At 38.8% G+C, this 21,922-nt stretch overlaps 1 protein-coding gene across 1 annotated transcript; it reads left to right on the top strand.

Annotated features, from left to right (window-relative positions):
• Positions 1-287: 287 nt before the first annotated feature.
• Positions 288-21,548, top strand: LOC113079915 (butyrophilin subfamily 2 member A2-like). Its single transcript, XM_026252144.1, has 9 exons — positions 288-341; positions 8,775-9,137; positions 16,532-16,825; positions 17,198-17,290; positions 17,366-17,386; positions 20,341-20,382; positions 21,269-21,316; positions 21,406-21,407; positions 21,528-21,548. The coding sequence occupies exons 1-9, from the start codon at positions 290-292 to the stop codon at positions 21,546-21,548; spliced, it is 936 nt and encodes a 311-aa protein (XP_026107929.1). The 5' UTR covers positions 288-289.
• The last annotated feature ends 374 nt before the right edge of the window (positions 21,549-21,922 follow it).

Raw genomic sequence — 21,922 nt, 5'->3', positions numbered from 1 at the left:
AGGAAAATCGGGAGCACGTCTGGATTCTCACTGATTTTCGTCTGTTTCATCGTTTATATTTGACTCTGTTGATCATATCTGACTATTGTTGTGCTGAACGCATCTACATCGAGTCTAAAACAAGCAGATTACTGTGATCTAACGAACGACGCTGTATCTCAGGTGAGTCTGTGTGCTCGTTGAATGCACGACAGTCCGACTGATTCTCTCATTACCATCACTTATTCTGCAAAACATCTCCCTCAGAGTATTATTTGTATGATTTGTGTCTGTCTGTATTTTCACAGGCATGATGTCGATTATGATCGCTTTACTGGTGAATCTCTTCATAGAAACCTCTGGTGAGAACACAAACACGCTCGGATTTCATTCAGACTTTCGGTTTAAATATTCTACACAATCCAATGCTCTTCATTTAGTTTGTACTGAGGGAAGAATCAGCTTTGCTTTATTCGCCAGGTGTGCGAAAACACACGAGGAATTTTTTTTTAAGTTGCTCCTGCACACACATCTGATATGAGCGGGAAAGCGAGAACGAAAAAAAAAAAATTAGTAAGACCTAACAATAAATAATATGTATGAATCTGGAACAGTAGATTGATCTATGTAAAGATGTGTGCATTTGTTTACTCTATATAGAACTGAATAGATAAATATATGCATAATATGTATTGACATAATACTTTGGAGGCCGTAATTAAATATGTAGCCTATAATGATTTACAGAAATGAATTACAGCACACAGGTAATGATTGATAGGATATGTTAGCTGTTTGAACTGGAGATGGCAAGGGGAAAACTGTTTTTATGTCTAGATGTTCTAGTGCCCAGAGATCTCAGGGTTTCCCACACATTGATTTATTTTATTTCACAATATCAAAACTGACCGTCACAAATAGATTTGACTAAACATGAGCACTTTGCAAAAAAAAAAAAAAAAAAAAAAAAAAAAAACTGTTTTTATATCACTGTATTTCAGAAGGAAACCGACTGTATTTAGACAACGTTCGATGATATTTTAATTTCATCTTGAATGTAATGCCTGATAAAGCAGCATTTGTGAGTTCAGCGTTACCGGAGAATCTGCTCTCTCTCTCTCTCTCTCTCTTAAAGCGCCTCCTGTTGACGGAACATGAGTTTGCATATACATATACATGTAAATATACTGTATATGGGGGCGGGGGAGGGTAAAGCTGTGAGAAACACTGTATCTGTAGCATCTGTCTGAGGAGAGGAGTGCACACAGGTCGTGTCAGGGGTGACAGGGGTCTGTGATGATGTTACCTGGGCCGGGTTTCCCGATAACGATTGATCTTAGCACTTAAGAGCGTTTTCTTCGAGTAATTTTGCGATCGTTCGTTATTGTTTCACGTTTTCCCAACAATGCACGTAAAGCAATCACACGTAGCTTTAAGAGCTACTTAGGAGTCGCTGTCCGTTTGTCAAGTGCTGAAATCTCACTTTATAGAATGACTCCTAATTGTAGTAAACAATCGTTTATTGATGTTAACCTAATGCTGCGTTACAGACAGACAACTTGGATATAATTACTATAATACAATACAATAGGGATGCACCGAAATGAAAATTCTTGGCCGAAACCGAAAACCGAAAAAGAGAAAACCAAGGCCGAAAACCGAAACCGAAACACCGAAAGAAATTATGCCAATTATTAGTGCCATTGCATTTATTGCTATGACCGTGTACAAACTTTACTAAAATTAAGACATTGCAATTGCATAAATTAATATTAAAGTTTCAAAGATAATTACAATTACATAACTTATTTAAAAAAAAAAACATAAAAATACATAATTACAAATTATGCAAATATTTATTAAGCACATTGCAACAATGCACAGTATAAAATAAAATTCAAACTAAAAATGTATCCCACTCATGTGTATATTTAATAATAATGTACAGGCCTACTGGCCTGCAGAAAGGTTTTAAAATGAACAGTTCTCTCATAAAAACAATGTGCATTTAGGTGAAGTGCATTTGAAATTTTTCTATGTCGGACTAGAAAGTGCATTACTTCTCCAGTTGGCAAGACTGTTATCACTTCCGGGGATGGGGACTTCAGACAGATAACCATCTAGCTGTTGAGCAGTTGAGCTTGTCATCTGCCTGACATTTGAGAAATATTTGAGAGAGTGTATTTAAATAGGGCCAGGGCATAAATGAACATTTTTATCAAATTAAAGCATAAATCTTGCAGAAAATCTAGCAGAAATATGGCTACAATCTGATATTATGTATGTATATATGTGTGTGTGTGTGTATATATATATATATATATATATATATATATATATATATATATATATATATATATATATATATAGTAGCCTAAGAACAAAATAGCCAACGTATTATTATTTGAGGCACTTTCTTGCAGAATTCCACTGAACATATCAGACAACGATGGTGCATGCCACTCATCTAAGTGCAGAGACCAGTCTTTTTTTCTGCGCTCTGATCTGTCTCCTGCGCTTGGTGCTTCTCCGTCTCCACGCGGGTTCTCCGCATCCAGCGCGGCCTGGATCATTTCTCGTGCGCGCTGCCTTATTTCAGCATCCAAGTAATGGTCATTATAACGCGGATCAAGCACATTCGCTATGAAGTGCAGAGGATCCGAAAAGATCTCAGTGAGACGTGTGCTAACAGACTCTATAAGACTGTACTTTTCTTTGTTTTTACTTCGTGGTCCGTCTTAATCTCTTTGTTAGGAGACGTTTAATGCTGCGAATAAAGGGATACGAAGAGAGAGAATGTTCTCACTGGTGTGAAGTGAATGTCGCGTGGAGCTCGTGGCGCTAATATGCAGGTTGCACGTGCAGGTCGCGGTTTCTGTTTGCGTCATCACAACATTTCGGCCGTGTTGTTTCGGTGATAAAAGTCTATCGGCCGAAAACCAAAAAGGCCATTTTCATCCCTACAATACAATATTATATTAAAGTGAATAATATTATACTTTACATAATAATATATCATATACATTGTATACAGTATATATATAGAGAGAGACGTTATTTACGGGCCCAATACAGCTGGTTTTCGTGCACTTCAGCAAGTCATTGACATATATCCCCCCAGTCTTTGAAGCATTTCCTACGTCTCTTATTCGTTTTTTTTTGTAATTTAATTTAAGTATGTATTACATTTTTTCTGCCCATTTTAATTATATAATTCATAAATTAATCAGATTAAAGAAAATAAGTCATAAAGTGAATTTTTTATGAAGTTTAGTATTGTTTAAATGGGTAGAGAGTCGGCCTCCCAATCGAAAGGTTGTGAGTTCGAGTCTCAGGCCGGCAGGAATTGTGGGTGGGGGGAGTGCATGTACAGTTCTCTCTCCACCTTCAATACCACGACTTAGGAGCCCTTGAGCAAGGCATTGAACCCCCAAATGCTCCCTGGGCGCCGCAGCATAAATGGCTGCCCACTGCTCCGGGTGTGTGTTCACAGTGTGTGTGTGTGTGTTCACTGCTCTGTGTGTGTGCACTTCGGATGGGTTAAAAGCACAGCACGAGTTCTGAGTATGGGTCACCATACTTGGCTGAATGTCATGTTACTCACTCATTCAAAACAGAATGAAACATTATCATTTTAAAATTAAGCAAATCAGTCAAGTGCATTAAACTGCACTTAATTATAATTTTATTACATTTTATATTATTATTTTTGTTACAAAAGAATCCTTACATGAAAAAAAGAGCGAGATAATTTAACCGTTATCATATAATATTTATTTGGTTTACTATGGGACATCATTTGTATTAGTACGCTGTCATTTACAAGCATTTAATACAATGATCATGAAAGTATCTTATTTTTTTCTTTAAATCCTTTGTATCCGTGTGATGCTTGGTGTGAGGAACAGATCCAAATTCAAACCATTCACTGGCGATATGTATCTCCTTACTCTGTAGCTATAGTAACAATTAAAATGTAACAATTTGCCGTTAAGACGTTTTACGGCAGCGATATCAAACGCTCATTGGTTCTCGTCGGTTTCATCAGAGATTGCGACATGCCGTGTTTCTGGTGATGTGTGTTTTGAATGAGAAACGGACGCCTTGAGGGAGGGGATCGGGATAGTATTTTCACTGTTTAACAACTTAAATTATGCCCTGCTCCTCGCAATATTATTACGCCTTTCTTGCAGTTCACAAACCACAGTTTGTGGAGCAACTTCTTTATGATTGTCATCATATTGGTAGGCAGGTCCAGATCATAAATACAGTATATTGCACTTGCTGCATAACATTAGCACAGTACCTAAGAAAGAGACTATAATCTTCTAAGGCATTAACATCTTCAGCTTTAATCTGAGGCCATGAAAGAGCTTTATTCATATAAGCAGATGCAACTTTCTGTTCATTGCCAAAATGTTCCTGTAACAAAGCTTTACCTTTGACATATCCTCTGCATGGATCAATATACTGACATCCAACAGTACAGATACGGACGTCCAGCAGTATATTGCTGGAGGAAATACAAGCGGTCACTATGGTTGTCAATCTTGCTTTCGACAATGTTTTCAAAGGCTCTAATAATTGCATTATATTGTACCAGTCACCATCAATAACTTTCGGATCTCTTTTGAGTAAAGATGACAATCTTTGGTGTTTTAACAACAATGTTGTTAGTTCATTTTGCCCTTCATTATTGGATTCAGCATGTGAATTTAATGCATTTCCTCACTCCTTCTGTTCCCCTGTTTGACTTCTAGATGGTTGATGTTTTACTGGATAAGAATGTGAAAACACCCATGGTGGTGCAACTTTATCTTTAGGCTTTTTCCAGGATTCACATTATCCTGCACTGATTCATTTTCTCATGAAGACATTTGAGGGACCAAAGATTTATCACTGTCATTAAGCCTTTGTATTTTCTTTTGTTCTGCCTCTGTCTCCCTCCTGAGCGACTAGATCTACTGCTTAATATAATCTCAGTTTCAGTTTGGCCATTTCAATTTCTCCTTGCAGATTGAGTCATTCCCTTCTTTTTCGTAACAGTTCCTCTTGAAAATCAAGTTCATGTTTATCCTTCAACAATTTTTGTCATGCCTTTAATGCAGCCAACTCAGCCTCTTGCTTTGAGACATACAGAAGAAGCTGACAACACTCCAGGTCTTCTTTTAACAAACTTAGCAGTTTTGACTGTTGGATAATCTGCTTCCCACATTATACAGACTCTCATTAGGTCTGATATCATCATCTTCTAAATGATTTGACGATGAATTATCTGGATGAATCATGGACTGTGACTTGAGGAACAACAGGAATAATATTTTCCAATTATCTTTCTGGACCATTCAACCATTGTCAACAGCATCTTTAAATGTGTTGCTGTATTTCATGATACTGGAAAACCATTAATTTAGTTTTTTCTGCTTGTCTTCAGGACGTAAGGGAATCAGCAAATCATGCAACTTGTTGTTTTCACAAAGCTGAAGAAGAGTTTTAAACCGCATTTGCACCTGAGAGGCAGCCCATAGGAAAAAATATTGCTCAGTGTTTGCTTTTCCAAAGATCAGGAGACTTAAATGAGATTCTCATATATCTCTCATTTTAGTATCAACAGCATTTCAGATGTTTCTCCTATAATTCTCTAGGAGAAATGGAAGTAGACACAAGGATTGAGCCCCTGCCCCTTTGACGTCCGTTGCTAAAGTGCTCTTGTGGTCTGGTCTGCCCTCGGTCCACGATTTCTTTCGAGGGAAGGGGTGTGCGCTATAAAGATTTACGATCGTGGATGATAAAAATGACTCCATGATTTGCTTTTGAAGAAATATTGTTGTATTGTGCTGCAGCGCACCTCATGTTTGACCGTAAATGATCATAACCGATGAACAACTTTGCATGGGAAAAGACAACAGTAGTCCGGCGCCGAGATAAGGTAATGAAAAAAAGCCTAAGATGAGACCCATGCGTCACTTTTAGGGACTTTTATAATCCTGTTAAACTTTTTGGGATCAGTGATAATATGAGTTTCTATGTTCCCGTCCTAAAATTAACCAAAATTTTACTACGAAAAAAAAAAACATGGTTCTTGTAGCAATGGTAACTACAAATGAACCATGGCTTTGATACTTCAAATCGCTTCAAATAATAATTTACAGAGTATTAAGATAATATTTTTGTTGGTAATAAAAACAGACCTAAGCCAACAACAACCTTTTAAAATGCATTATATATAAAAAATGAGACAATAATGATTGGATAAATATTAATAATTGAATAACACTGTTAAAATACATAATGTAATACAAAATAAACTATTTATGTATATTATATAGGCTTACAAATGCCTGCAAAGGACACCAAAGGCCTGATAACTGATTTAATTCAAATATCCACTTAATATTTCATTTTTGGCAACCTTTTTGTGATAGAAATTTCAGCCACTATAATTTTTTTCAATGTAATTACATCTCTACATTATTCTCCCCTATAGTGAAAAATCTAAGCAGTGTGTGATGTTGTTGAGATCTCTATTAAAGTTTTAAAGAAGACCATCATGAGAGTGTTAGTGTTTTTGTCTCAAACAAGTTTGAGAAGCAGGAGACTCAAGCTAAAATCTCTGCTGAATCTTAAAGTAACTTAATTTCGGTCTAGGAGAAATATTTGAGATGTAAAAGAGATCTCTGTTACGAATGCACACAGGAAACTAGAGATCCAATCACAGTATTTAATGGGGAATCCAAAATCAAAATCCAAAAACAGGCAAGAGATCATAACAACAAAATCAGTCCAAAAATAAAAAACAAGAAAAACACAAGGGAACACGAGAAAGCCGGGTGACAGAAAACAAGGACTCCATCAAACAGATAGAAACAGACCGGTTTATATAGACAGGTGAAAACGATGAAAGTGGAGACAGCGGAGACAGCGGAATGATGAAAGGGAAAAAGGCTTTGTGGGAAATGTAGTGCCTGCAGTGGGATGACTATGGGGAAGTGAGACCACTAGTAGACCCCCAGGGAAACACAGACTAGACACTGTGACAATCTCACCTTTGATTTTTCTTTCCTATGGGATTTACTTTTCTTGTCATTATACATTTCATCTATGAAAACAGTCCTTTAATTTTATTTACATCTTTCTTTTGTTAACTTTAAAGACTTTACATTTTGTTTGCTAAAGCCTTTGCAGGAGTTCTCTTTTACCATTTCAAAGACAGTGACATCATCCACACTCTCTTCATTCATGTTTGTATGTTTCCCAAAAAGTCAACAATATTCATTCAATCATATTCTCGCCAACATCATAGTGACACAAACTATATAAACAGTGTGACATTAGCTTCCACACAAACAGATCGCCATCAACAAACTACCAACACCAGAACTCTGGACCAAACCAGCTGAAGCCAAATAACCCAACAATAACACAATCCAAAACAGCACAGCTGAATAATAAGTCCTGCAGGCTTACCCATGCAGTGATTGTTTGCTTGGCTCTCCTCAGAGCTTTGCTGCTCAGTTTTCCAAATCTGTGATTTCTAGAATATTGCAAGTTTACAAAGACACAAATTCGTTAAAGTCCCCCAAGAAGATTGGTGGTCCAAGCAAGACAAATGCATGAGAGGACAGGATGAGGAACTGGTTCAGCACTGCAGCTGGAAGTGCTCGTCAGTTTAGTGCTGAATTGGGTAAGGATCCGTCTCAGCATGTTAAGGAGTCAGACTGAAAAAGCACAGTGTCTCATCAGCAGAGAGAATCAAAAGGCTAGGCTCACCTTTGCTGAGGAGTATGTTGTGTGGAGAGAGGAGAACTGGTCCAAACTTCACTTTAAGCTGGTCTCACACTACAGGAGTTATAGTCCGATCTATCCCAGACCTCAGTTGGTTCCAATATCTGGTGTGGTTTATCTGGTAATGTGAGGCATTCACAAATCAAAACTTGCACCTCACAGTTTGCTGACACACAGGGCCGCTACGATCATATCAAACAAGGACTACTTTTAGAATCACCTTAAAGTTATAAGTACATTTGCAAAATAGCATGGCCAAATCCCAAATCCCCACATAAGCTTATTTTTCATAAGCGGTCAAAATTTACAGCAGGGCATGCAGACAGAAACTGCACAAGGCTGAATGTGAATGTGAGTGTCTGTAGATCCACTCTCTGACAGCAGGTGGCGCTGATGGAGCAGCAGAATTACAGCTGTTTCCCGTAACCTCTGTAGACACAGCAGCATTACGATTAAGAACACTGATTTATTAGCTATTACATGGAGCGAAGATGAAAACGATAGTTGGACCCTTCAGAGGGACATTTATATAATAAATTAATTCATTCATTCATTTGTATAATTCCTTTTGCACTTAAATGCTCCCAACTTTTCCACCATGTTTTCACTCGAAACTAAACTACTCTGCGTGCCGTGTGCCTGTGAGACTGTTACTGAAAACTGTGCTTTATGCTGGACAGTATTTATTGTTGAATGTATTCAAATTATGTTAATCAAATATGGTTTTAATAAGAATTAAATATGAAACGGTAATACTAACTTTGGGGAGTTTTATCATGATTTATCATCAAACCAGTAATCGTTCCATCCCTTGAAGCGATGTATGAAGCACAGAAGTCACTTTCAAAACAATATGTTTTCTGGTAAATCTGCTGTAAATGGTGAAATCTGTTCTCACACAGATTTTATGATTGTGTTGATTCCTTTTTAATGGCTGGAAATTAATCACAAAGTTATGTGGAACAATGATAATGAATATTTAAAAGTCTGTGTCTTTGTCTGTTTCTCAGTGTCATTGACTTTAGTGGTTCCTGGTGATCCTGTAGTGGCTCATGTGGGATCTACAGTGATTCTTCCCTGCTGGATCTCTCCTGCTCAGAACGCTGAAGCTCTGGAGATCCGCTGGTACCGTCACGATCAGTTCAACAACCCTGTTCTGCTCTATAATCATGGGAAGATCCAGGTTGTCCAGGAAGAATCATACAGGAACCGAAGCTCTTTGACTCTGCGGTCAGATCAGTCTGGTGGACTGAATGAGGGAGACGTCTCTCTACATCTGGAGAAACTCACACTTCAGGATGAAGGTTCATTTCGCTGTTATGTGAGTGGAGACAGAGAATATGACAGCAAACAGGTGGCTCTCAAAATAACTGGTGAGTAGCCTGTTTTCTAAGCATCTTCACCTCATTAATGTTTGGCCACAGTTCAGCCAAACATTAAAATTCACTCCTCTTCAAACTCTCTTTGAGGACTGTTGATGTAAAACTCATCCCCATAATGTATGCACTAAATTTCAAGTCTTACAAATGCTTTATGTAAGAAACAGACTTTACTCTATCACCTTAACGTTACTATGATGCCTGATGGGGATTGCTTATATAGCTACTATTAAACACAACAATTGGTGACAATTGCGAGTCTTCCCACTAGTGGTCAACCCATATGTGTGTTTTGACAGCTGATGCTGATATCTTGGAAAACGGGGCTGATAGCCGATATAATTAAAAAAATTATTATTATTAATATTGTCACGGGAGGAGCACAAGACAGACACAGTGGGCGTGGCGTCAGGCCTCGGAGAGGCTTTTATTAACACAAATCAAATAAAACAAGGGGATAAAAGGTGGCCAAAGGGGGAAAGTGTCCAAAATAACAGGGAATCTGGTGTCCTCGTCGTGCTGCAGGGTTCGTGTGGGTTGGGCAGTGTTCATCGAGGAAGGGTCCAGGTAAGGGGCGGAGTCCGGTGGCCGCACGCGCTCCCCTCTTCGGTCCGGGGCGTGAGGGGCGGCGGCTTCCTCTAGCGGCCGCATCACTCTCGTTGGCCGCGGCGCTGGCAGGGGATGGACGGCCCGGCATCCTGGCCCGTCGGCCGTGTAAACGGGTGCGGTTCTCTTCCGGATCGCGGGTCCGGCAGCTCACGTCTCTTGTGGCGCGGGAGTCCCTCAACGCACCCTTCCTGGACCCACGAGGACACCAGTGTGCATGCACGGGGAAGAGACCGGTCTCCCGAGGAGAGGCGCGTTGGGCTTTTAAACAGCGGCGTTGATGAGGCTCCATTCCCTTCAGGTGTGCCCCATCACACGCCGCCAGCCCTGACTCGTCCAGCGCCCCTCCTCTCACACACCCACTCCAGTCGGGAGCCTGGTGAAGGGCGGCGATTTAGGACGGGGTGCCGGTGACAATCAGGGAGGAGGCAGCTGACTCGTCACATTCCCCCTCCCAAGCGACAACCCCGTCATCAGGGCGCCGCCCACACGGGAGTGCTACCATCCTCAACCAGGCTCCTTACGGTCGGAGTGGGCGGGGATTCCTCTCCGGGCGGTCCTCCCTCTCGCAGCGCACCGGAACAGGGACAGAGAAACCGGGTTTTAGTGACAGCCTCAACCAACCACAGGGTAAAATGACAATAACAGAAAAGTCACTTACCCTTTTTGTGGCTGGGAGGCTGTCCCCAGTTTTCCTCCGCCCCAGTCCGGGTTCTCACGAACGTTTGCAAGCGAGAGGGAGTGACGTCACCAGATGGTTCCCACCTGCGCTGTCCAGGCTCCGCCTTGCCCGCATTTGAATATATTTGGGTTAAAGCTTGATTTAAACAGGTACAGCACATTCACATGCAGTAACTCTCAAAATAATGCATTCAAACAAATGCAATCTTACAGTGCTACTTCATCTGTATATGATTTTGAATGAGAGGAAATCTGTAAGAAATGCATTGATCTGTATATATATATATATATATATATATATATATATATATTAGGGGTGTAACGATTAACTCGTTTTCACATCGATTACAAACCCTGGCGATTTATATTCATCGATCTTGAAACATGATTTTTGAATCGTCAATCGTCGATCTCGGACAGTAATCAATTTAAAACGCTAAGAATCGAATGAATCGCGATTTCTATAGCAATTCAATGATTTCAGAATATATACACATTAAATTACTACACATGTGAATTAATGCAGACCTTGAACAGTGTTCGTGCCTTTTATCTCTCCATGACGTCTGATCTCCCCTCAGGACTCATGGCCAGTAATACTAAAGTGAAGTAGCTTTACTTTTCTGAAGTTTAATTGCTCTCTGCATCTCAGCCGTTACCTGAGCAGTCGAAAGCTGCGTATTTATCGCATGGACGGAGCAAAAATGTAAGTGTCTAAATTATATGCACAGTTCCATTGAATGATAAATGTGTTTTAACAATGCTGATTAACTGAATGTACAAAGGAAACTGTTAACCACAGCATTAACACCGAACTTGAAATAAGAGTGCTAGGTTTATCTGGTAATCAGATGCATGTTCCTTGCTTTAGCAAACAGACAAAGGGTGCGTTTTCTGTTTTTCTGTTTTGGCTTAGATACATTTTTATGTTTGCCATGTCATGCCATAGCATCATTAAAGTAGCATCTATGGACAAACGTTTTTTTTTTTTGTTGATCTTTTTTTCTAACCTATGGTTCTCTAACCGAAAAAGCTGGTGTAATTTGTCCCCTGACTAACAATTTAAAGAATTTAGGGGAAGCATTTATATAATCCTGTGAATGCACTTTAAGAGTGCAGAAATTGAATTTAACTGTGAATTGAATCGAATCGAATCGTTCTAAATTTGCAAAAAACGTTCTTGAATCAAATTGAAAACCTATGAATCGTGAATCAAATTGCTGCCTATCCAAAGATTCACAGCCCTAATGTATATGTATATATATATATATATATATATGGGGGGGTGGTTCACATCCACCATTATAACTGCAGTCTAAATTCGACTCCTGCTGAAAGCATGCAACACTGCCTTCAGATCATATGATCCTCAGACCTACAGCAAAACCAGGGCTAACCTGAGGAGGGGCATCAGAAAGACCAAGTAAGGCTTTTTCCAATCTGACCCCCGACGCATGTGGCAGGGGATCCAGATCATCAGTGACTACAAGCAATGCAACTCTACTCCAAAGGTCACAGACGTCTCCTTCCTTAACGAGCTAAATTACTTTTATGCTCGCTTCAACAGCGACAGCAAGGAGACAGACACCAAAATCACACACTCAGCAGACCACCAACCTCTCAAACTCAACTCCACAAATGTCCACACTGCATTGAGTCGGATCAATGCACGCAAGACTGCTGGCCCAGACGGCATTCCTGGACATATGCAGAGCCGCTGCCAGGGGTCTTCACAGACATTTTCAACCTGTCCCTCACCCAAGCAACTGTGCCTGCATGTTTTAAGTCCACATCCATTGTGCCAGTGCAAAACACTCCTCCCCAATGTGCCTGAATGATTATCGCCCCGTAGCACTCACACCCATCATTATGAAGTGCTTTGAGCTACTGGTCCTAGCACATCTCAAAGACTGCCTCCCACCCACACTGGACCCACACCAATTTGCCTACTGAAGAAATAGGAGCACAGATGATGCAGTATGTACAGTGCTACACTCTGCACTCACATACCTGGACAATAACAACACGTATGTTAGGATGTTGTTTGTTGACTTCAGCTCAGCATTTAACACAGTCATTCCCTCCAAGCTGACCACAAAACCCGTAACCTGGACTTTAACACCTCCCTCTACAACTGGAATATGGACTTTCTGACCAACAGACCTCAGCATGTTAGGTCAGGCCATACCCACTTCACCACCATCATACTCAACACAGGCGTACCACAGGGCTGTGTGCTGAGTCCATTCCTCGTCTCCCACTACACCCACGACTGCAAGCCTGTGCATGGATCCAACTCCATCATTACATTTGCAGATGACACCACAGTGATTGGCCTCATCAGAGACAATGATGAGACGTCTACAGAGAGGAGGTACAGAACCTGACTGCATAGTGCCTTGACAATGTGGACTTCAGGAAGAAGGAAGGAAGCACACATGACCCCATCCATATTAACGGGATGGTTGTTGAACGTGTCTCCAACTTCTCTGAGGAACTGTCCAGGGGTCTCATTTACAAAAGTTGTGTACGCACAGAATAGGCATAGAAATTACTCATCCAATTTTGTACGCACATATCAGGATTTATTTTATCAGGACCATGCGTACACACTCTTTTTCCTGGCATGAGAAAAGCAATGATGTAAGGAACGATTTAAAATCTGTTTTCATTTCAATATACATATTTACATTACATATTTCACTCTCATTAATGGAGATAAGTACTGAAAATACATAAAGTCATTACACAGAAGTAAAAAAAATATTTAGTGGATCACTTTTCCTGTTGCATGCTGTTTTAATTAAAGCGAGGAGTGCTATAAGCTATTGCCATTGGACCTATTCAAACCAGAGAATGGACTGTTGGAACACTGAATCCAGCAATGTCCTCCATAATATCGAAGTAAGTTCACATAATTGATCATTTTTCTCACTAAAATATTTTCACATAGCATGAGATCTGCAGTTTAGTGAATTAATTGTGCATCATCTCTACAACATTATGAAAAATGCCACTGTATTTGAAGGATACAACTTGAAGAAAATGTTAATTTGCATTTTATTTTAAAAATAGGCTACTTTGTCAATGACTCATCAAGTCAGACAATTCTATTTACACCGCAATAAATATAGGCTGAAAATAACTAAAAGATGTTCACCTTATCAGCAAAACTGCATAAATTAAATTAAATTTTAATTGTTTAAAACAAATGAAATACTATTCGGCCAGTGGAAAGGAATGAGACAAACTATATTCTAAAATATTTATCTGATAACTATTTTAAAACAGTTTTGTTTTTAGGGATTTTTATTTGTTATATATTTATGCTAAAAACTGGATGATTTTTAGCAATAAAGATAGCATTTATAGTCGGTATCTCATGTTTCCGTAATGTCTTGAACTTTTAACGGTGTTAAATATGGTGATAACATAGTGATTTCGGGGAGGAGCGAGGTTATGTACAGTACGTATGGACAATCTTCCCCTGACTGGGGTTTATAATGGGATTTTTGCGGGTTCTGGCATACACATGGTTTAATAAACCTGAAAACTTTTGTGCCTACGTACATTTTTAGGATCAAATCTAAGGAGAGTTTCATAAATGAGACCCCTGGACCACAAACACCTCCAGCCTGGTCAAGAAGGCTCACCAGCGCCTCTTCTTCCACAGGACACTGAAGAAGAACCAGCTGTCTTCAGCCATCCTGGTGAACTTCTACCGGTGTGCGATTGAGAGCATCCTGACCAGTTGCATCACAGTGTGGTATGGGAACTGCTCAGTGGCTGACTGAAAGGCACTGCAGAGGGTAGTGAAAACCGCCCAACACATCACAGGGACACCACTTCCTGCTCTTGAGGACATCCAGAGGAAAAGCTGTCCACATCAATCTCGCAGGATTCTCAAGGACTCCTCTCACCCTGACCACAGACTGTTTAACCTTCTGCCCTCCGGGAGGCACTTCAGGTGCCTCCAGATAAGGACCAGCAGATTCAGGAACTGCTTTTTCCCTACAGCTCTCTCCTTACTGAACTCTGCCCTCTGACAATAAAGTTGAATCTAGTCTAATCTAATCTAATTAGGTACATGCGGTGAGTTCAAAGAAACCTCATTAAAACACAGACAAAATTAAGCAGGGTAGGTGTGCAACTGCACAGCATAATTGTTACAGATGTGGATCTAGTAAGCACATAGCAAATGCGTCTGTCTACTGTAGCTTCTAAAGTTAAATGCAATTCATGTGGCAAAGCAACATGAATGTCAACATCAAACTGTCAAGTTCTGCTTTAAGTGCAAATAAACAATACGAATTGTGACAGTTCTACAGACAGGATTAAGTGTCTAGTGCATATTTATACTGAGATAACAAGACCATTCTATGAAGATAAAGTTTGTAGTGGATACAGGCTATTAAGTACATTTACATTTACATTTAATCATTTAGCAGACTTACAAATGAGAACAATAAAAGCAGTCAGGTCAACAAGAGAACAACAACAGTATACAAGTGCCATGACAAGTCTCAGTTAGTCTAGTACAGAACGCATAGCCAGTTTTTTTTTTTTTTTTTTTTTTATAAATGAAAAGCCAAGAAAAAAAGAAAAAGTGCTAGTATTAATTGGTTAAGTGGCGAAAAAGATGAGTCTTTAGATGTTTCTTGAAAATGAGTAAAGCACCACATGGCGTCGTTAACTTGCAGAGCGCAAACTTCTGGAGGGTACATAAGATTTAACCAGTGAGTTTAGGTAAGTTGGTGCCGTGCCAGTGGTCGTCTTGTAGGAAAGCATCAGTACCTTAAATTTGATGCGAGCGGCTACTGGTAGCCAGTGTAACCTGATGAGGAGAGGAGTAACGTGAGCTTTTTTGGCTCATTGAAGACAACCCTCGCTGCTGCATTCTGGATCAATTGCAGAGGCTTGACCGTACATGCAGGAAGAGCCAGGAGAGCATTACAATAGTCCAGTCTGGAGAGAACAAGAGCTTGGACAAGAAGTTGTGTGGCTTGCTCTGAAAAGAAGGGTCTAATCTTCCTAATGTTGTATAAGGCAAATCTGCAGGACCGGGTCGTTGTAGCAATGTGGTCTGTGAAGCTTAACTGATGATCCATCACAGCTCCTAGGTTTCTGGCTGTCCTCGAAGGAGTAATGGTTGATGAGCCCAGCTGTATAGAGAAGTTGTGATGAAGCAATGGGTTAGCTGGAATCACCAGGAGTTCAGTCTTTGTAAGGTTAAGCTGAAGGTGATGGTCATTCATCCAGCTAGAGATGTCACTCAGACAGGCTGAAATGCGAGCAGCTACCGTCGGGTCATCTGGTTGGAATGAGAAGTAGAGTTGGGTGTCATCAGCGTAGCAGTGATAAGAAAAGCCATGCTTCTGAATGACAGATCCTAATGATGTCATGTAGATGGAGAAGATAAGTGGTCCAAGTACTGAGCCTTGAGGAACCCCAGATAGGTTTCTTGGGCTGCTTTGATTTAGTTGGGATTGTTACATGGCATCAGTAAGAATGTCCACAAGTCCAATTACTGTCTGTCATAAAGGTTCAAGCCAGCTGACAAACACAATGCAGTTACATTTCTCTGTAATTGTGTATGGGTTTACAAATGTTTTTATTTTTATTTTTATTAATTAAATAAAAGTAGAAGTAAAAACATGTGAGCACATGTGACTATGTAAATGGGGAAGTCGTGGCCTAGTGGTTTGAGAGTCTTACTCCTAACCCTAAGGTTGTGTGTTTGAGTCTCAGGCCGGCAATACCACGACTGAGGTGCCTTTGAGCAAGGCACCGAACCCACAACTGCTCCCTGGGCACTGCAGCATAAATGATAACCACTCCATCTGTACCACATGCTGTGTTGCCATGGTTTCATCTCTGTTCTCATGCAGGTGCAGTAAGGGAAAAACAGTCAGTTTGTAGCTAAGCTTCAACATGTCAGAAATTCATTCAATTGCTGGTTTAGAGACTCAAATCACCTCTTGTTACCACCAGGTACATGGCACAACAAATTTGCCCCAACTTAGCTTTAGATAGTGTGTTAAAACATATACTTGCTGTATGTGGTTTTCATGATTGGAGTATATCTGCTCTCTCTCCTCCAGCTTTAGGATCCACTCCTGTCCTTGTTCCAAAGTCTCTTGATGATGGGCGTGTGAACATCAGCTGCAGGTCCAGTGGCTGGTATCCAGAGCCCAGTGTTACGTGGATGTGTGACGACAGAAGTGTTCACCGTCCTGGTGGAACGTCTCACATTCTTGGACCAGACGGGATGTTCCTTGTTCAGAGCTGGATGGCCGTCTCTTTCTCAGATGCTCAACAGATCTCATGTTCACTGTCCATCATTACTGAAGAGTTTAAAGAAAGTAGGATTGACGTACAGGACATCATCTCTCCAGGTTAGAGAACATGGATATTTGTAGATATTGCAAAGGAAATGACCAAGGTTTCTTGAACACAAGGACTTTTATACTTGCAGTAATGCAGTAATGCAGTAATTTTGTTCCTGTGACCTTATCTTAAGGTCTCTTTAAGTTTTATTTAGTTAGAATTTGTTCAAATAACATATTGGCATATATTCTCAAATGCATGTTGCTGGTCTTATTTTTCTCTGTCAGATTTCTTTTTAGACATCTTTCCCTCTATTTTTCAACCATCTAATCAGTTCAAATTATGTTATGTTTGTACTTTGTACTGTAATTAATTTGTATATGTTGCTTTGTGAAGGAGTTTTGATTCATCTGGTTTCTGTTTCTCAGTTGTTTCATCAGGTCCATGGAAAGCTCTGTTCTTCACTCTTCTCATATTTGCTCTTCTGGGTTTGATTGGCTTTATCCTGTACAAATACAGAGAGAAACTAACAGGTAACTAACAGACTTCATCTTCAGGTTTTATACATCCATCATGTCATGTGTTAATATTTCTGATCTGTTTTGTAGGGAAGAAACCAGTTGGTCAAAGTAAGTAACATGAACTTAATTTAACATTAAAACAGTCATGAATAAGATTAATCCTATCAGGAAATGGTTGACTGTGGGGGAAAAATGGGAACAAATATTTTCTAATTTCTTTTAAAACAAATTATTATTATTATTATTATATGTAAAAAGAAAGATAAGTAAAGCAGCACGAGGCACATGGTAGATAGAGTGCAAACCAGTGAAGTAAACAGTGCAGATATAATGATTGTAGTGTAGAGCTTATTCAGTCGGATTAAAGTGTCAAAAATCTCATAGAGCAGTTCTTTATTTAAACAGACAGAAGAGTTAGTTGAATGAGGTCACTTAACTGCTGAATGAGGTAGTGAGCAGACAAGTACTGCACAAAGTGTCTGTGGCAGGTCACAGTGTGTTAGTGGGACTTGGGGGGGGGGGGGGGCAATGATCTTCTCAGCTGCTCTCACTATGTGTTGAAGAGTCTTCCGGCAGTGTGATTTAATGTGATTCGCAGAGTCTGGAGTATTTGTTATTAGCTGATTGATAATCAAACTTTGTATTGATATTTTATCTGGTTTTAGACAGCAAGGAGGAAACTTTGGAGAAACTGACAAAAGAATGTATTTGATGGAAGTTATTTTTTCTCTTTCAGTCGGTCACTTTCAATGTCACATCATTGACAGACAAATTAGGAATCTTCCCAGACAGACCAATATACTTTAAGTGTAAACTAAATGAAATGAATGAGCCATTTATAGAGCACTTTCATTGTGTATTGCTGTACACCCAAAGTGCTTTAAAATCCTATGGCGGGGTTATCCAGAGGAGAAAGAGTCATAGACCCAATTTTGTAAAAGGGAATATTAGGAGGCCGTCAGGACCCTGACATTATACTGGGGCATTATGACCCACACAGAGCACCCCCTGCTGGTCTCACTAACCTAACACCTCTTCCAGCAGCAACCTAGTTTTCCCAGGTCTCCCATCCAGTTGGCAACCATTCTTGGGCAACAGGGCAATATGGTTTTGCTGTGGTGATAATTAAATCTAGAGAATAAAAGTAATAATAATAATAATATATATATATATATATATATATATATATATATATATATATATATATATGTGTGTGTGTGTGTGTGTGTGTGTGTGTGTGTGTGTGTGTGTGGTTTTCAGAGTCTGGAGTATTTGTGAAGCAGATTGGTAATAAAACTTTGCATTGATATTTTACTCTCTTTTTAGATTGTGAGAAAGAAGTTGCAGAAAGACTGTTAAAAGGCGGTATGTGAAGACCTTTGTTCTTTGCTGTACTTTTATAAGAACTGTAACTAATCATTACATTAACATCTATGTGCATGTTGTAGCAGAAAACAAATGAATATAACAGGTTTGTTAACTGAGTAGAATAATGTTGTAGATGAGAATGGAAATAGAATTAATAAAACAACAAAACACATTTTCAGAAGCAGTTTTTTCCCTCTAAAATCTAACATTATTTAATTTTCATTTTAGGTGAGAGAGATGGAAATACAGAAGAGCAGAGGAAACATGCAGGTTTGAGCCATCTCATATACATGAGGATTAATTCATGAAATTTTGCTTTATATATTTTTTCCTCAGAGGTGAGATCTCTATTGATCTGAAATAGTTCAAATGTAATTGAATGTGGTTTTCAGAGTCTGGAGTATTTGTGAAGCAGATTGGTAGTACAACTTTGTATTGATATTTTACTCTTTTTAGATTGTATGGAAGAAACTATGAAGAAACTGATGAAAGACGGTATGTGAAGATGTTTTTCTTGTCCTTTTTAGGTCATATTTATTTCATGTTTTCACAACCTTTAGTAACATTAAATTTTTAATAATGTTTATACTTAAAAAAATTATTGGTTCAAAATGCTAGGTATCCAATGGTCCACAAATATATACAGTCATGGCCAAAAATATCGGCACCCTTGGTAAATATGATCAAAGAAGGCTGTGAGAATTAATCTGCATTGTTAATTCATTTGATCTTTTATTAAAAAAAAAAAAAAATCACAAAAATGTATCTTTTCATTGGATAATAAGAATTTAAAATGGGGGGAAATATCATTATGAAATAAAGGTTTTTCTCAAATACTCGTTGGACACAATTATTGGCACCCCTAGAATTCTTATGAGTTAAATATTTCTGAAGTATATTCCCATTCATATTCACAGTTTTGAGCTCTCCAGTGTGATTATAAATATGCAATTATCCAGCCATGGCTTCCTGTTTCACAGAAATATAAAGAGGAGGGAAAACAAAGCCCAAATTCCCTTGATCATCCATCACAATGAGAAAAACTAAAGAATATATTTCTGATGTGTAGCAAAAGATAATGGAGTTTCAAAAATTAAAATAATTTAAGTTAATTTGTTTTCCTCATTAATGTACACACAGCACCCCAAACTGACAGAAAAACTGAATTGTTGACATTTTTGCAGATTTATTAAAAAAGAAAAACTGAAATATCACATGGTCCTAAGTATTCAGACCCTTTGCTGTGACACTGTATATATTGACTAAAAGTCTAAAAAAGGACCATGTGAGAACCTTCTGTTGACGTCCCAAATTTCCTCTTCATTCTTAATGTGACCATAAAATAACCAAAATGGAACGTCCCCCTAAAGTCTTATAAGGAGCATTGAACAGCAGCACTTTCATAACCAAAAGAGGACATTTTAGGAACGTCCCTAATGTTCTGTAAAGGTTCTGGACTTTCGTCTCCTTTAGAGAACTTTTATGGAACATTATGAAAGGTTGAGAGAACTTCCCCTCCTACATCGGTAATCATTACATTAACATTGGTGTTGTAGCCGAAAAAAGATGATTATAACAGGTTTGTTGAAAGAGTAGAATAATTGTGTGGAAACAGAATGAATTGAACAACAAAACACATTTTCAGATGCATTTTGTTCCCTCTAATATCTCACATTATTTCTTTTTCATTTTAGTTGAGACATACGTAGATTTTGAAGATCCGAGGAAACAAGAAGGTATGAGTATGTTCATCTCAGTAATATATAAATATATTTCAGTTGGAATCAACAGTCCTGCTGTCACATAAGCAATATTCTCTTCTCATATTGAACTATTATAATTATAATCATTAACTTTAAATATTGTTAGCTGTTTTTTCCTCTCTAAAATCTAAATTATTTTTTTGTTTGTTTTATTTGTGGGAGACATAAATATAGAATATTCTAAGAAACATGCAGGTATGAGTATGTCCATGTGTAAACACAGGGCTCGCAAAATATCAAATTCCCTGGTAGCCCTTCGAGCAGGCATTCTTCAGGTTTTGAAATGAATTTAACTAGCTTGAAAAAAAAAAAACAGACATCATCTGAACTTTACATTTTAGAGACCAGTAAAATGTAACAATACTGTCACCCGTGTTGGTGTGTGAAGCAAGGCAGACGACAAAGGAAATATACAAATAACCTCTAGGTGGCGATGTAACGAGAAGCTCAATCCCACGTAAGCCAATCAGAATCCCGAAGATCACATGTCAACATAGGTCGCACTTTTGACGTAGGTGCGAGCTCTGGCGCATACTGTGACGTTGGCTGCCTAAACACCCGTTTGTCTCAGTTTGCACGCAGACATGAAAATAAAGATTTTCACAATCTCCACTCTGGCCAGAGTTTTTAGAAATAATCGTTTGCGTGTAAACGAAGGGCGCAAAAGAAGGGAAATATCTTCGGTTTTAATAAAAAAAAAAAAACAATTACATGTAAACGGGGCCTCAGTAAGAACAGGAGAACAGAAGTTGAATAATGTTGTAGATGAGAGTGGAAATAGAATTAATAAAACAACAAACACATTTTCAGATGCAGTTTTTTCCCTCTAAAATCTAACATTATTTATTTTTCATTTTAGGTGAGAGAGATGGAAATATAGAAGAGCAGAGGAAACATTCAGGTCTTAGTATGACCATGTGTAAACACCATCTACATGATATCATATACATGAGGATTAATTCATATAAAACATTTTTTTATGTATTTGTTCCTCAGAGGTGAGATTTCTATTGACCTGAAAGAGTTAAAATGTAATTGAATGTGGTTTTCAAAGTCTGGAGTATTTGTGAAGCAGATTGCTAATAAAACTTTGCATTTATATTTTATCTTCATTTTAGATTGTGAGGACAAAACTATGAAGAAAGTGATGAAAGACGGTATGTAAAGATGTTTGTTGTTAGCTGTACTTTTATAAGAACTGTAACTATCCTGTTAGAAATGTTACATTCCCAGAATCCTCACTGGTGTCTAGGACGGCACCTAGTAACTTAACAATGAGTCAGAGAGGGTCGGATCCATGTGCAGTACTTTATTAACAGAATGGTCAAACAGGCAATGATCAGAGAACAGCGTCAGGTATGCAGAGAATATCCAAAATCAGAAACAGTACCAGGCAAAGGTCGGGGCAGGTGGCAGAGAATCAAAGTCATTATACACAATCCCAAGACAAACACTAGGAAACCACTCGGAAATGCCAGACAGAACTAAACAAGACTTCGCAATGTGAGTGTGG

Source organism: Carassius auratus, unplaced genomic scaffold (assembly GCF_003368295.1).
Source record: "Carassius auratus strain Wakin unplaced genomic scaffold, ASM336829v1 scaf_tig00029845, whole genome shotgun sequence".
NCBI lineage: Eukaryota > Metazoa > Chordata > Actinopteri > Cypriniformes > Cyprinidae > Carassius > Carassius auratus.
This window is presented reverse-complemented; position numbering and strand designations above follow the sequence as displayed.

Bases quoted from the DNA above. Each gene is read 5' to 3' on its own strand.
- LOC113079915 (XM_026252144.1), top strand. From the start codon at position 290: ATGATGTCGATTATGATCGCTTTACTGGTGAATCTCTTCATAGAAACC. The intron at 9,138-16,531 runs GTGAGTAGCCTG...TCTCTCCTCCAG, and splicing joins GGTGGCTCTCAAAATAACTG to CTTTAGGATCCACTCCTGTC. The intron at 17,387-20,340 runs GTAAGTAACATG...TTTTCATTTTAG, and splicing joins GAAGAAACCAGTTGGTCAAA to TTGAGACATACGTAGATTTT.